At 41.5% G+C, this 15,437-nt stretch overlaps 1 protein-coding gene across 2 annotated transcripts in view; it reads left to right on the forward strand.

Annotated features, from left to right (window-relative positions):
- The window catches only part of Tnpo3 (transportin 3), a 74,495-nt gene extending 63,041 nt beyond the window's left edge, over positions 1-11,454 (forward strand). For both annotated transcript variants that reach the window (XM_034518860.2, XM_034518862.2), the window contains 3 exons: positions 994-1,106; positions 9,352-9,449; positions 11,069-11,454. In XM_034518860.2, coding sequence (XP_034374751.1) covers positions 994-1,106; positions 9,352-9,412 — 174 coding nt within the window. In that variant the 3' untranslated portion in view covers positions 9,413-9,449; positions 11,069-11,454. The remainder of the gene's footprint in view (positions 1-993; positions 1,107-9,351; positions 9,450-11,068) is intronic.
- The last annotated feature ends 3,983 nt before the right edge of the window (positions 11,455-15,437 follow it).

A 15,437-nucleotide genomic window follows, 5' to 3' on the forward strand; every position in this document is an offset into this window, starting at 1 on the left:
TCAGGGCAGCAAAGGGTTTATGTTTAGGCTGTGTCACAGAGACAGTGTGAATAAGTGTAGGGAGAGAAGAGAGTGTGTGTATGTGTGTCAGCTTGCAGGTTTGGTTGATGTTTACTTTGTTTATTTTTCTTAAGACAGGATCTTATTGTATAGTCTAGGCTAGTCTGGAATTCCCCCATGTAGCCCAAGCTTGCCAGAAATTCTCAGCTCTTCTGCATCTATCTTCCAAGTGCTGGGATTAACAACATGGGTCTCTATGCCTGGCTTGGCCTCACTATTTAAAATGTGGGCTGGTGAGATGGCTCAGCAGTTAAGAACCCTGGCTGGTTTTCCAGAGGGCCTGGGTTTGATTCCCAGCGCCCACATGGTGGCTCATCTGTAAATCTAGTTCCAGGGGATCTAAAGCCCTTTTCTGGCCTCCAAGAGCACTACATTCATGTGTTACACCAACATGTATGTGGGCAAACTACCCACCCACACATACAGTAAAGTAAAATAAAAGCCATACACTCTGGGACACTTATCAATATTTCCAATTATACCTTGCTTGTCTGTAACATCCACAAGTGTTCCTTCAGTTCTTTATCCTTTGATTTGATCTTTTCTTAGCTTCTTCCAGTCTTCTCAAAGTTAGAGCAGGAACATGCTAGCAGCACCTTTCTTACCGTGTCTTTTGTCCATGTTTTCTCTGGTGTCCAGATGTTTACTCTGAATTGCTTTAAGCTCAAAAGTTTTCTGGCACACAGCAATTTTTTTAGGAATAGACCAAGAATCTCATCCAGAAGAGACTTCACTTGCAAGGTATGGCTGACCTCTGTCTCTCTGGAGCCAGACCTGCATTCACAGAGTTCATCGACCCAGAGTGTTTGAAGGCCTAAGATAGTATTTTGTTAGCCTTATATAGTCCAACTAAAGGGAACTCCTGGGAGTTGGTTGGTATTTTTAGGGTGCCAGGTAAGTAATCTTAAAAGTCCCATTCATTTCTCTATGCAGACTTTCTGTCGGTGGCTAGAAAATTCCTTGAAAGGTTTGCCAAAGGAGACAACTGTGGGAGCTGTCACAGTGACACATAAACAACTTACAGATTTCCACAAGCAAGTCACTAGGTGAGTGATATTTGGGTCTTGTGAATGGAAGATCGAGGCTGCCTTATATAGAAAATGCATCTGCTTAGATTTGAATTCTATCAGTGGCATGGGATGTCAACGGATGGCAGCATCACCATGCTTAGTGTGTGCACACGCACTCATGCATGTGAATGCACACACATACTTTGTGGTCTCTACATAGTATTTATGGCAATAACTTTTTTTTTTTTTTTTTTTTTTTTTAGTATAAAATGAAGTTTATTTGGGGCTTGAGAAGGGAGTAGAGGCAGAGAAAGAGAGGGGACAGAGAAAGACACAGAGAGAACATTACGGCAGTAACTTCCTTTGTACTTTATAACTGTTAACCTTTCTCAGATAGTTAGAACCTTTAGAATTTGGGCTAAATGTTAAGCACAGAGGCTTCTATTCTTAACACTTGTGCAATGATATGTAAGCCAAAGAGTGAGTGTTGTGTCAAAGTTGATAATGTCAGGGGGAAAAAGTTTGGAAGTACAATAATTACCCACCAATAGAGAATGGTTAAGTAATTCATCATATGTCTACACTAGTAAATAGTCACTAACAAAGAAATGCATGTGCTAGATGAGAAATTGTATAAGCCAGGCAAGGTGATCCATGCCTTTATTTTACTTTTATCCATGGTGTGGAAGGAACATCATGTTGGAAGAGCACAGAAGAGCAAAGTTGCTTACCTCATGGTGGCCAGGAAGCAGAGACAGGCAGGAAGGGCCAAGAAAAGAGTACACCGTGTACTTCAAAAAGCTGGGAGACTGCCCAGTGTCTAGAAGAGCATTTGCTGCTCCTCTAGAGCAAGTTAAAACCCTAGCTCCATCGTGCCAGTGAAGATCTGGAAGGAAACTTATGGTGCAGGAGCCTGAGGAGACTGGGTATATTTTACTTGCAGTCAGAAAGCAGAAAGAGTTGAATGCTGATATTTAGCTGGTTTTCTTTTGTATTCAGACACATTCAGGGTGGGTTTTCCCACTTCAGTTAACCCAGCTTAAAAACTTTACACACATGCCCAGAGTTGCCTCAGGTGATTCAAGTTGACAATTAACATCAGCCATTATGAATGTATATGCCTGTTTTATTTATTTTTCTGTTAGTGCACAATTAAGGTTGCTTCTCTTCTTGTCCACTGGGAACCATACTGGTATAAAAAGCATTGCTATAAACATGGATGCTGTTGTTACACATACCTCCTAAAACATGGAAGTGTGAGCCCAGTGCTGACACACACAGGAGGATCTCTGTGAGTTTGAGACCAGCCTATTCTACAAGGTAAGTCCAGGCCAGCCAGGGCTACATAGTGAGAGCCTCTCCCAAATTAAAACAAACACAAATGGCTTGCTTTGGGGCCTCACAACCTGACAATACCCAGGACTTAGAATGTAGAAAGGAAGAACTAACTCCAATTAAGTTGTCCTCTGATCACCACATATCTACCGTGGTACACACACAACACACACTTATAAACAAACAAATAAACACATAACATATACCGATAAATAGATAGATGAATGAATAAATACATGATAGATGGGTAAATAGATTGATTGATTGATTTAAAATGCATTTAGGGACTAGAGCCAATGCTCCTCAGTTGAGAGTGCTTGCTGCTCTTGCAGAGGTTCCAAGTTCAGTTTTCCAACACTCATATGGGCAGCTTACAACTGCCTATAGACGTAGCCCAAAGGGATTCAGCACCCTCTCTGGCCTCTGGACACACCACCACCACTACTAATGTTATTATTAAAAATAAATAGCTTCTTTTCCCCACCTAGACAGGGATTCTCTGTGTAGCTCTGGCAGTACTAGAACTCTGTAGATGAGGCTGGCCTGGAACTCAGAGATCTACCTCCCTCAGCCGCTCAAGTACGGGTATTAAAAGCATGTACCACCACCACCCAGCAACATGTTTTATTGTGGGCCTTTTATGTTTGGTTGGTTTTGTTTGATTGTTTTGAGACATGGTTTGAGCAGTTCAAACCTAGTATGAGCTAATATTTCTCTTGCTTATTGGAATATCTGTATTAGAAACTGTCCAAGTCCCATAACCTTTTTTGTGTTTATTTTTTACTTTTTTGAGACAAGATCCTACTGTGTAACACAGGCTGGCTACAAGTTACTGCCCGTGGTGACCCTCCCACCATGGCCTTTCTAGAGCTGGGATTATTGGTGTAAGGCGTCAGCCCAGTTGTTTGTTGTTGGGTTGGTGGAATTGTTTCTCTATTTGGCCTATTAACTCCCTACTAGATACATGATGTGTAGATAGATCTTTCTCTTATTCCTTTTAACTCTTGATTGCATCCTTTGATGGTCAGTGAAGACATGCATGTTCTGTTTTTAATTTCTGCAGTGCTGGGGATAGAACCTAGGATATTACATGTGTCTTAAAAGTATTCTGTCACTGACTTGTTTTGACATGCTCTTAAAGTTTTAATTTTAACATAGTTTAATTTAAGCATTTCTATGTTTGTTTATCCTAACCAAGATAATTCGTTTTTATCCTACCCAAGGATTGCCAGATCCAGAATCATAAAATGTCCCCCTAGGTTTTCTGTGAAGTTATATTATTATTATCTTCCTTCCTTTCCTCCTTCCTTCCTTCAGCTTATTTATTTTATATAATGTTAGGGAATGTTTTTTGTTGGGTGTGTGTGTGTGTGTGTGTTTGTGTGTGTGTGTGTGTGTGTGTGTGTTTGTTTGTGTGTGTGTGTGTGTGTGTGTTCCCAAGATAGAATATCTTGGTGTAGCCCTGGCTGTTCCTGTAACTTGCTCTGCAGACCAGGCTAGCCTCAAACTCACAGAGATCTGTCTCTTAAGTGCTGGCATTAAGGCATGTACTACCACTGCCTGCAACTTCAGTTTTCTTTACAGTGTATTCAAATGACTGGTCTTTCTATTTTAATGGCCTTAGCACCTTTGTTAGGAAATACTTGACCATGTACATGAAGATTTGCTTCTAGGCTGTCTATTTCACTGATCCATATCTGGCTTTATGTTGGTGTCATGCTATTTTGATTACTATGGCAATATATATTTTGAAATCCAGAACTTTGAGACCTCCAGTTTTGTTGTCCTTTTTAAAGACTGTTTTGAGTACTTGGAGTATCTTGAGATTTCATATGAATTGTAGAAATCTTTCCTGGTTTTGTAGTAATGTTGCAGGTTTGATGGTTATTATACTTAATCAGTAGGCTTCTTTGAGTATTATTGATAAGGTACTCTTAACAATATTAAGTCTTCTGAGCTGGGTGGCTTATGTCTGTAATTCTAGCTCTGGGGAGTTGGAAATACAAAGGTGACAAATTTAAGCTATTTTCACCCACATAGAAAGTTCAGGGCCAACTTAAGCTACTTGAGACTTGGACTTAAAAGGGAGTCTGGGTGCTGAAGCAGGAGGATCATTTAAGTTCAAGGCCAGCCTGGGAGATATAGGTAGTTTCAGGCTCAGCCTGTTCTATAATGTGAGATTTTTGTCTTTATCTAAAAATTGAAAAAAAGGAGGGAAAGAGTGCTGTTATTTTGTAGCTTACTAAGTGGCTAAAAGTCATACCCTAGATGATATTCTTTATATCAACTGAAATGGATGGCGGAAAATTAGCATGGTAACTGGCTTTTGTGGTACATTTATCCAAAGTGGGGGTTCCCCTGTCCCAGGTAAGAATCTATGGACTGGGGTAACCTTATGAAATGATTTGATTTCCTTTCATGGTGTCTCTTTCCTATGGAGGTGGTATGTTGCCTACATGCTGTCTCAGTTGAAAATTGCTTCTCACTGCTTCTGTTTCCCTTTGCTAGATTTTGCTGGTCAGCAGAAACCATGATCTCTTGACTCTGATTTCCTTGATGAAGCAAATGGAAGCCTGGGAAAACTCTTGCAGAGACTGTCAGTTTGAATCTTGCCCTTATGCTGTTACTTTTAATTTTGGTTAATTCATTTGCATATAGGGTTAGTACTATCTTATGAGGCTAATAACAGATGCCAAATAGTATCCCAAAGCTCCTACACATAATAGATGATCCGTGACGTTTAACTCCTTTTTGTTTGGAAAAGAAGCTGCCAGAATGTCATTGCCTATTTGCAAAACTAGCTTGGGCATGTCTCTTGCCAACTTTACAGAAGCCACCCACACATTTTGGAATATGTCTCCACAGGCCCAAATGTTCTTGATGAGGCTTGTATGTAATGACTAGAGTAATAAATACATCTGAGATCAAGGTCACAAACAAGATTTTTATTCAAGAAAAGGGCAAGGGAAAGGTTCTCAGTAAAGCAACATTGAGAATAACCATATTCTTAATCCTTGCCCAGTGAGAAGGGGATTGAACCAAGTAGTAGCCTTGACCTTCATTGCCAAACAAGTTCTGCAGCTCCCAGAGCAGGCTGTGGCAGATTGTGCGTGTGCGTGTGCGTGTGCGAGAGAGAGAGACAGAGAGACAGAGAGACAGAGAGAATATAAGAGGCAGTATGGAGCTAAAAAAGATTTGGGATTGCTCTAGTGTATGCACCCTTGAACCTGTGTATGACTCAGTCTCCCTTTTGGTTTTAAGGTCCTCTAACTCTTGCCTCAACATGCTGTTTTGTTTGCCACCTTAGCAAGGAGGGTGAACTGGTTCAGCTTCATTGTAGCAAGTTCCAGCGTGCTTTTCAAATGGTATTAGTAATTAATTCTCCAGCTTTCTTAGTTGGTCAAGTTGAAGAAAGCTGAGCCTTATTAACCTAGAATATAGTTTCCCCCTAAAGACATACTAAGCCACCACTAGCTCAGATTAGTCAAGACTACAAGAAATCCTGCCATTATTCCTAACTTTTCTGTCTTGGTGTGACTGCCTACCATGACATCTTAAAGCTAAAAAGCGGTGCTGAACATGGGGAGTGTTGATAGTGGAACAAGAGACCAGATGGACGGAGTATCTCGCTGCTCAGGGTGTCATTACCTACCAAGACATCAGATAAAAGGGTCAAATCTCAGTACGTGCCTAGGATTATAAGTCTTAAGGAAGAGTGACCATAAACTTATTTGGGAGAAGAATTTGAAGTGTGGGACTAGAATATAGAAAATGGAACCTAGAAAAGTAATAGCAAAATCAAAGACCAGAGACTGGTCAATGCTGTAAGAACAGAGATAAGAAAATAGTGCTAACTTTTAAGTTTTTTCTTTTCATTTTATTTGGGTTTTGTTTTTGTTTTATCTTTTCATTTAGCTTTTTGGTCCTTTTTTATGGGCTTACCCACCAAGGACATTTAAGTTCAAAATTAGCTGGAGTTTTTGCAGCGTAGGTCAGTCACTGGTAGGGTTGGGAACAGAAGTAGAGCTAATTAGAGACCTAGGCCACTCTTACTGTCTTAGTCACTGTTCTGATCAATTAACTCATATAAAAAACGCATTTAATTTTGGGCTTGCTTACAGTTTCAGAGGGCCATTATCATGTAGGCCCCCATGGGCCTATAACCATATCATAATGCAAAAATGCATTCAGTTCAACTATAAAAGTCTCCATAGTCTTTCAGTCTCTTGACAAGTCTTTTCACAGACTGCTTACAAGTCCAAAATTTCTTCTGAGACTCATGGCAGTCTTTTTGACTGTAACCCCACATAAAATCAAAATCAAAAGGTAGATCACATACTTTCAACAGTCAATGGCACAGAATATACATTACTATTCCAAAAGGTGGGGAAGGAGCACAGTAAGGAAAGACTGGACCAAAGCAAGACCAAAATGCAGCAGAGCAGACGCCTAATTATTCATCTGCATGTCTGATGTCAAAGCACTCTTCAGATCTCCAATTCCTTTCAGCTTTGTTGATTGCAAACTCTCCTTCCTTTCTTCCCTCCCTCAGCAGTGCCCACTCCCTGGTACCAACTTCTATCTTAGTCACTATTCTATTGCTGTGAAAAGATACCATGACCAAGACAGTTCTTATAAAAGATAGCATTTATTGCAGGCTTGCTTACAGTTTCAGAAGTTAGTTCATTATCATCATGTCGGGGAGAATAGCAGCATGTATGCAGATATGGTGCTGGGGAATCAGCTGAGAGTTCTACATCTAGATCCATAAGCAGAGAGAGGCAAAATATGCTGGATTTGGCTTGGGCTTTCAAAGCCCATCACCACTGACACACTTCCTTCAACAAGGCCACAGCTCCTAGTCCTTCTAATCCTTTCAAACAGTGACACTCCCTGTTGACTAAGCACTCAAGTATATGAGTCTGTAGGGGACATTCTTGTTCAGCCACTACAGAGAGCATAATAGCTTGTATACAGGCATGGCTCTGGAGCTGAGAACTTTAACATCCTGATTCACGGGCAGCAGGGAGAGAGCCTGGGCCTAGAATTTTGAAACCCTCAAAATTGTTCTCCCCAACCCTCACCCCATAACACACTTCTTCCAACAAGGCCATGCCTCCCTTCTCTGTGTGTTCATTCTTCTAATCTTTTGAAACAGCTCTGCTCACTGGTGATTAGGCATTGAACTATCTGACCTTATAGGGGCCAGTCTTACTCAAACTACAACACTTGGTTATTCACCACAGTTCTCTTATATTTGAACCTTATTTACTTATTTATTTACTTATTTTGGGGTTTGGTTGGTTGGTTTTGGTTTTTTGAGATAGGGTCTCCCTATGTAGCCATGACTGGCCTAGGACTTGCTATGTAGATAAGGCTAGCCTGGAACTCACAGAGATCCTCCTGTCTCTGCCTCACAAGCATTGGGACTAATGGTATGCACCACCATGCTCAACAATTTAATTTCAGGGCTCGTTCTTACTCAGAAAAGAGGCTAGAGACAGAGTGCATCTAGGTTTAATTGGAAGATCTCAATTAAAAGCGGTACAATTTCAAACATGTAGAATGTTAGGATAATAAATGAATCTTGGGTCTCCAGCATCTTCTCTTAGTCCTTTGTAATATCACACCACACACCAGCCTCTGGTGGGCTTCCTGCCCTCCATCCTGACAGTGGGAGCGTGAATGGCATGAGCTTGCACACATACTTGGCTGCTTTCTTAGCATACAGTTTACTTTGAAATAGACTAAAAACTGTGACATTGTCAGTAAAGCTTGTTAAGTACTGGGGATACAGCTCAGTGGTTGAGTTAGTGTGTCGTACACAAGGCCCTGAGCTCAGTCTCCCAGTGTGCCAGATGGGGGATAGTTGATCCATTACATGTTTATGGTGGAGAAAACATAAAAGAAAATACTCTGTTGTCAATTCCTGGAATCTGAGTCAAGGATTTTCATTATTATTTTGGACCTTTATACTTGTTGAGGGAATTTGTAGATAGGCATTTTGACACTTTTCTGTTGGATAGCTCTTAACAGTTACCCCCTCTGGTATTTAACTAGCACAGGATGGCAAGTCTGCTTTGTTGTAAGTTTGAGTTCTAGGCTATATCCATGTGCCTGAGTCCCTTGCCAGGAAAGGGCTTCAGGAGAGTATGAGGAAGTGCCTTTTCCGTTGGCTTTTGCTTAACTGGGAGTTCAGTTAGCTAAGCTGTTAGGAAGATATCTAGTTTCTCAGTTGGTTTCTAAGTGGGTTTCAGACAAAGGAAACTTTCAAAAAATGGAGTCAGATGAATATTACTTTTAACACCCAGGCATCTCAGCATTTGCTGAGAACCAGTTTTTGCTTATCCATTCTCCATTTTTGTGCGTTTTAACCCTTTTCTATCTCCTCCTCTCCTCAAGAGGAAATCCTGAACAGCCTGTTCAGCTAGAAAATCAATAACCAACAGACTTGTTACCAGACAAGGTTTTATAAACAGAATCTGTCACAGAAGGAAGACAGGGCAAGCTTGGGACCTAAGTGAGCACGCTCAGAGAGAGCTAAAGTGCTCTGAGCCTTATGGGCTCTGCTTATGGTCATCTTCCTCTGAGGGCATCTAGATTTCTTCTACCCGTGTCAGGAATGTGGCACTTTTGCTCCCTGCTTCTTTGTCGTAAATGAAGCAGATAGTAGATGAGGCAACTGAGGCAGAGAGAACGAGAGCTAGAAATCAGCCCTAAACAGTTTGTCTCCGAGCCCGTTCCTTGAGAACCACTAAGCTTATAATTATCTTCATTTATAATACTTAATTTTTACCCTGAGTTCTGGGAAGATCTCATGCAGAACCATGAGTGGATGAAAATCATTTCCGGCAGAGTTGGAACCCTCTTCAGTGTGCCTCTGCGGCATGTTAGCTCTTCAGTCTTCAGTCAGGACCACCCATCCACCTTTTCTCTTCTCTTCTAGTGCTGAGGAGTGTAAACAAGTCTGCTGGGCCTTGCGAGACTTCACCAGGTTGTTTCGATAGCTCAAGCTCACACTCCTGCACTGTGCCTGTCGTCCAGGTGAGTTGTGTGTACTTCTAGTTCTCTCTGGGATCTTGGGAGGGTTTAAGGCCCATAGCTCAAATCAAGGAAGAACTTAGTGTTCAGCTGTCTCAGTGGCTTGGCTGAAATATTGAGGACCTTGATTGTCTTGGGCAGAGCAGGCTGATCATCAGTGTTTCTGGGGAATGTTTTCTGCTCCATAGAAAGTAACTATTGTAGAATACATCAGGAAAATTTCTGCTTTGATGTGTGCTTGGTAACAATCAAGTCAGTACTTTTAGCCTCTGCTACTTTGCTGAGAACAATGGTGACCATAATTCCTGACAGGTGTCTTCTCAGACAGACTTGCCAGAAGTAATATGCAAGCAGTTTATTCCTACTGCTTTTATGATTGAAATGCCAGGGAGGTAGGGAAGCAGAAGTGCCTCTGGCTGTCTCCTTATAGCCAACTTTCTCCATGGCTGTCCTTTCTGATCTGAAGCAAAGGAAGAAGCTCCACTAAGGAAAGGAGTGACAACTGGGTAGTAGTGTTTGCTTGCCCAAGTTCATTAATGCCTGTGTAAAGAAAGGCCATCCTCTAAGCCCACCCTTTAACATCTTTTTTTTATTTTATTTTATTTTTATTTCATATGCTTTGGTGTTTTGTTTTCATGTATGTCTGTGTGAGGATGTTGGATCCTTTGGAACTGGAATTACAGACAGTTGTGAGCTATCATGTGGTTGCTGGGAATTGAACTGGGATCCTCTGGAAGAACAGCCAGTGCTCTTACCTGTTAAGCCATCTCTCCAGCCCTGCCCTTTAACATCTTAAGGAGACTTTTTTGTCCTAATAGGCAATATTCAAAATCTATGGCACTTACGGGTGGTTTCTGTAGTAGATACATTAATAGGTCAAGGTAATGTTCAGAAGTGTCCTACCACACCCAAAAGTATACTAAATGTTGGCTCTTTAATGAGTAATATCATCTGAGGTTGTCAGGGTTTGCATGTAAGCAGCTGGAGATGTTCATCAGGCCCTTAGCTGTCAGGTACCATTCCTTGTGTATTGAATGTATTAACCAAGAGAATCTTCCTGCAGCTTTCTGTTAGCTGTTCTCATTTACAAAGAAGAAAATTGAAAAATGTTTAACAATTTGTTGCAGTTAGAAACTAGGGGAATTCACATACTCTGGTATCAGGATCCCCACTTTTAACCATTGTAATAAATGACACATCTGTATAACACTCTTTCCATAGAGTCTAGATCAGTGATTGTTAAACCATTGTTAGTAAACAAACTGTTCTCTCAAAATTAAATCATACACGAAAACTCAGTATTTACTAACAGACTAAAGTGAAGCTTTTCTGATGGTTTTGCATAGAAGATTCCACTTTGTTGGCTTTCTCCCACCCTCTACATCAGCCATCCTTAGTGTCTGCAGCTCAGCACAGGAGACATGCTGCAAGCAGTGTTTTTAGTGAAGTGAATGTTACCTTGGAATTGCAAGTTGGAAAAAGCCAGACTTTGGTTTTGCTTGTTTTTTAACCAGAGTTCTGTACCAGGGAGCACACAGCGCATGCCTCCAGGCTGCCTCTGACCCTTCTCACCCTGCTCACTTCCTCTGGAGCTCACCAGACTGTCTCTTCTCTTTTGTCAGGAATGTCTTTTTTTATTAGAAGACAGGAAGAAAACAACCCAGACTGTGTCCCACAATCAGAAACCTCCATTGTGGCAGAGGAGCCTTCACTACCACCAGACCATCCTGCCACAGGGAGAGACTTCACCTGCCACAGCATCCTAAGCAGTCCCTGTTTGGGACGTGAGGGAGAAACAGCTCGGCTTTTAAGGATGGCTGCAGCCTGTCTGGCGTGGTGGGAGGGGATCTAGTTTCCTGGTGAACTTCTTTCTAAAAGGAAAAATAATTTAAGGAAAGTTAAAAAAAATAATAATAAAAAGAAAAGAAAATTTTAAAAAAAAAAAGGAAAGCTGAGATGAAACCAGAACTGAAATATGCACCTGGTAGCAGATGCTGCACACACACGATAGACATACACCAGCATGCAGTGCACACACTGAAACACGGTAGTGAGAACCTTCTGTGAGACAGACACATTACCTTAGGGAAACGTGGGATTGCAAGTGAGTAACATAGCTGCAGTTGGAATTAAAGAGGTAGGGGTCATCTCTCCTCTGCTCTCCTTCCTTTAAACACAGGTGAATAGAGGAAACGCCCCGCCCTACAACTGTTCCACCTTTAGAGATGTCCAGACAAGGAGCCTGTTCTGCTTATATCATGGTTAGCAATGGTAGTCAGGACTAGCCAGGGTCAAAGTTGCTTTTCATGAAGGTCCCAACACTGGTCCTCTTGAGTTGCTACGTCCACTCCAGTTCACATGCCTTTGTCATCAGCCTTGGGGAGAAAAGCTAAAACTGGGGTGGGCGGAGAGGACATGTGTATTAAACCTTTCTCTCTCTCTCTCTTTTTTTTTTTTTCTTTTTTTAGTGAATTATCCACAAACATGGGGTGGGAGGGGATAAAAAAGGGTGAGAGTATGGAGGGAATGTATTTACAGGGCTACCTGTATTTTGCTAAAAAAAAAAAAGTGTGAAAATTAATTTCCTTCAAGGGCACTGTTCTGTCCTGTGGTGTAGCCATCTTATGAATAAATCAACAACAAAAAAAAAAAAAAAAAAAACAGAAAAAAATAAAAACCAATTTTTAAAATTTTACCAGTGTTTTTATTTCCATTCACTACTCACTGCTCAGAATGGCTCAGCTAATCCACCTGTGAAATCAGCTTTCATGGAACCTAAGGCATCCGAGCAAAGAGTTTAAAAGCACTTGTCTTGTAGGGTTAATCTCTTGCCCACTGTAAAAGCATCACCTCTCAATAAAGAGCTAAGCAGCCTATAGAAAGGCAGGATAGTAAGGCGGGGTATCCAACAGAGAGATAGGAACTTGGAGAGAGCCAGGCCTGAGAGATTAGCCACTGAGATGTGGAGGAAGTTGGACATATGAAACTGAGAGGTGGGCTGGAGAGATGGCTCAGCGGTTAAGAGCACTGCTCTTCCAGAGGTCCTGAGTTCAATTCCCAGCAACCACATGGTGGCTCACAACCATCTGTAATGAGATTTGGTGCCCTCTTCTGGTGTGTCTGAATACAGCAACAGTGTACTCATGCATAGAATAAATAATTCTTTTTTTAAAAAAAAAATGAAACTGAGAGGTAACCAACTCCGTGGTAGATGTAGAATAGTATAATTGGGTTAATAGAGTTGTTAGCTTATTGGGGAACAAGCCTAGTGTATGGCCTGTGTAATGGTTCATAAATAAGCCTCCATGTCATTATTCAGGAACTGGGTCAGACATAGAGAAAACAAGTGGCTACAAGGTGCTGCTGGGTTGGCATCCTTTTTGGAAGCTCCTGCTGCATCTCACCTTCCAGTGGGACATCTCACCTTTCAGCTTCGGTGGGAATGAACTGTGTGCTCACTTATATATACAAGTGCACATAAGCTGAGGATGTATACATTTTATGCACATCTTCATGGGAGAGAGAGACATACATACAGTGGAGGTCAAAGGAGGGACATTTCTGTAGCCTTCTATACTTAAAACCACCAGTATCAAAAACCTCAGAGGTAAAACCAGGAGGTAAAAACTTAACCAAATACAATATCTTGGATGGGATCCTGGAACCCAAAGAGTGGGAGAGAGAGATGAAATAATGAAATCCTAGCTGGTGGTGGTGGCTCACACCTTCAATCCCAGTTCTTGGGAAGATAGCCTGGTCATTTATACAGTGAGTTCTAGGACAACCAGGGCTACACAAGAGAAACCCTGTCTTGAAAAATAAATAAGCCAGGCGGTGGTAGCACACGCCTTTAATCCCAGCAGTTGAGAGGCAGAGGCAGGTGGATTTCTGAGTTTGAGGCCAGCCTGGTCTACAGAGTGAGTTCCCAGACAGCCAGGGCGACACAGAGAAAACGTGTCTCGAAAAGCCAAAAAAAAAAAAAAAAAAAAAGGAAAAAGAAAAGAAATAGAACAACAACAAAAATCCAAACAAAGCAAGAAGTTAATATTTAGTTAGAAATAGTGTGAAGCGTGCAAGAATGTTACCTTAGATGCATTTCCATAAATTTAAAACTGAAGTGCTTACTAGAAGGTGATGGTTTCTGCTTTGAGACAGGGTCTTGATAGCCATGGAATGGCTTTGACCCAGTTGTCATCCTCATCCTCCCAAAGTGCTGGGAATTTGTGTTCAATCTGTATACTCCACATCTGCTACTGTTTTTATTGACTGTTGACAGCTGGAGATGTCACTCAAGGCTTCCCACAGACGCACACATCCTGCAGCTGAGCTTACATCTCCAGCCCTGGTTTTTACTTTTTTAAACTATTGTGTATGTATGATATGGGGGGTGGGGAGGTACACCCATTTGCGGTTTCCAGAGATCAAACTTGGGTGGGGCTAGCACAGCGAGCCTTACGTAGCTGGCTCACCAGTTCTGGTTTAACTTTTTAAAAATCTGCATAGACCATGTAACCATGCGAAAAGCTCCTTATTCTTGCTCAAGATAGGGAATAGGAGTGAGGTAGTATTTTTTCACCCATCAGGTTAACAAAAATTACTTTTGAGAGTACTCTCTATTGGTAAGACATTCCTAAATATGCATGGCATTTTTTACCAGTACCTAACAAACAAAGAAGAGTGTACAATGCTAGCTTTTCATTGCATTATTTTATTATGTGTATTTGTTATGATGTGAGGAAGGGAGTGTGTATCACGGCTCACACATGGAGCTCAAAGGACAACTTTGGAGACTCAGTTCTACCATGTAGGTTCCCGGGATTGAACCGTTAGGCTTGGTGGCAAGCACCTTTACTGGCTGAGCCATTTCTCTGGCCCTGTTTGTGTTATTTTAAGAACCAATGTTGGAAACTCAAATACTTATTCATTAGTAGTCTAAAATCACAACCTGAATCCAATCAAGCGTCTGGACTCCAGCAGCATACAAAACATGCCACCCAACAGCTATAATCGGGAACAGTGCTGGTTCGCCACTAATGGAGAATAGAAGTTCTCTGGGTACCTTAAATTTATGAGCACTAGAGTGTGTGTGACTACTGGTACAAGTTCATGTGAATGTGCATGTACACGTGGAGGGCAGTCTCCTTAATTCTTTGAGACAAGATATCATAGAACCTGGACCAGTGACATTCAGGGATTCCCTTGTTCTGCCTCCTAATGACAAATACACCTTAATGCCTGACCAACCTACCTACGTACCTACCTTCCTTCCTTCCTTCCTTCCTTCCTTCCTTCCTTCCTTCCTTCTTTCCTTCCTTCTTTTTCTTTGTAACGTTGGCTGAGAGTTGGGTACTTGCGAGCACTTTATTGCCAGCCATCTCTGGATACTTGGTAAGAATTTTTTTTTTTTCTTTAAAGGAAAAATAAGTTTTTTCTTTAATAGTTGGGAATTTTAGCTCAGTGGTAGATCACAACCTTGGAGCATCCCCCAGGGAAGGGGGTGGGGAATGGTTTTAGGAGGATATACATGAAATGCTCTTTCTAGTATTTACTTCAAAATAACCACTGTAGGGAGCCTGGCTGAGAGGTGCAATGAGAAAGGGTACATTGAATTGATAATCTTTAAAACTGGTACAGAGGTTTTCATACCATTATTTTTCTATTTTCACAAATGTATAAAGTCTTCCTTAATAAAAAGATAAAATGTCTCAAGCATGTTGACACACATCATTAATCCATCCCATCACTGGAAGTAGAGGCAGATGTACCTCCTGAGTTCAAAGCCAGCCTGGTCTACAGAACAAGCTCCAGGACAGCTAGGGCTGCATAGTAAACCTTGCCACCCCCACCACCCCCACACCCTCCCCAAAAAAGATAAAACAGTTGTTTGGACTAGAATATTTCCGAGCCACCAATTTGCATGTAATATCCTAATATCAGTATCAGCTTAGACTCTGCCCCAGCTTCTTAGACTTTGAAGGAGGGTAGCTGCCA

The sequence above is a fragment of the Arvicanthis niloticus genome, chromosome 15 (genome assembly GCF_011762505.2).
Source record: "Arvicanthis niloticus isolate mArvNil1 chromosome 15, mArvNil1.pat.X, whole genome shotgun sequence".
Classification (NCBI taxonomy): domain Eukaryota; kingdom Metazoa; phylum Chordata; class Mammalia; order Rodentia; family Muridae; genus Arvicanthis; species Arvicanthis niloticus.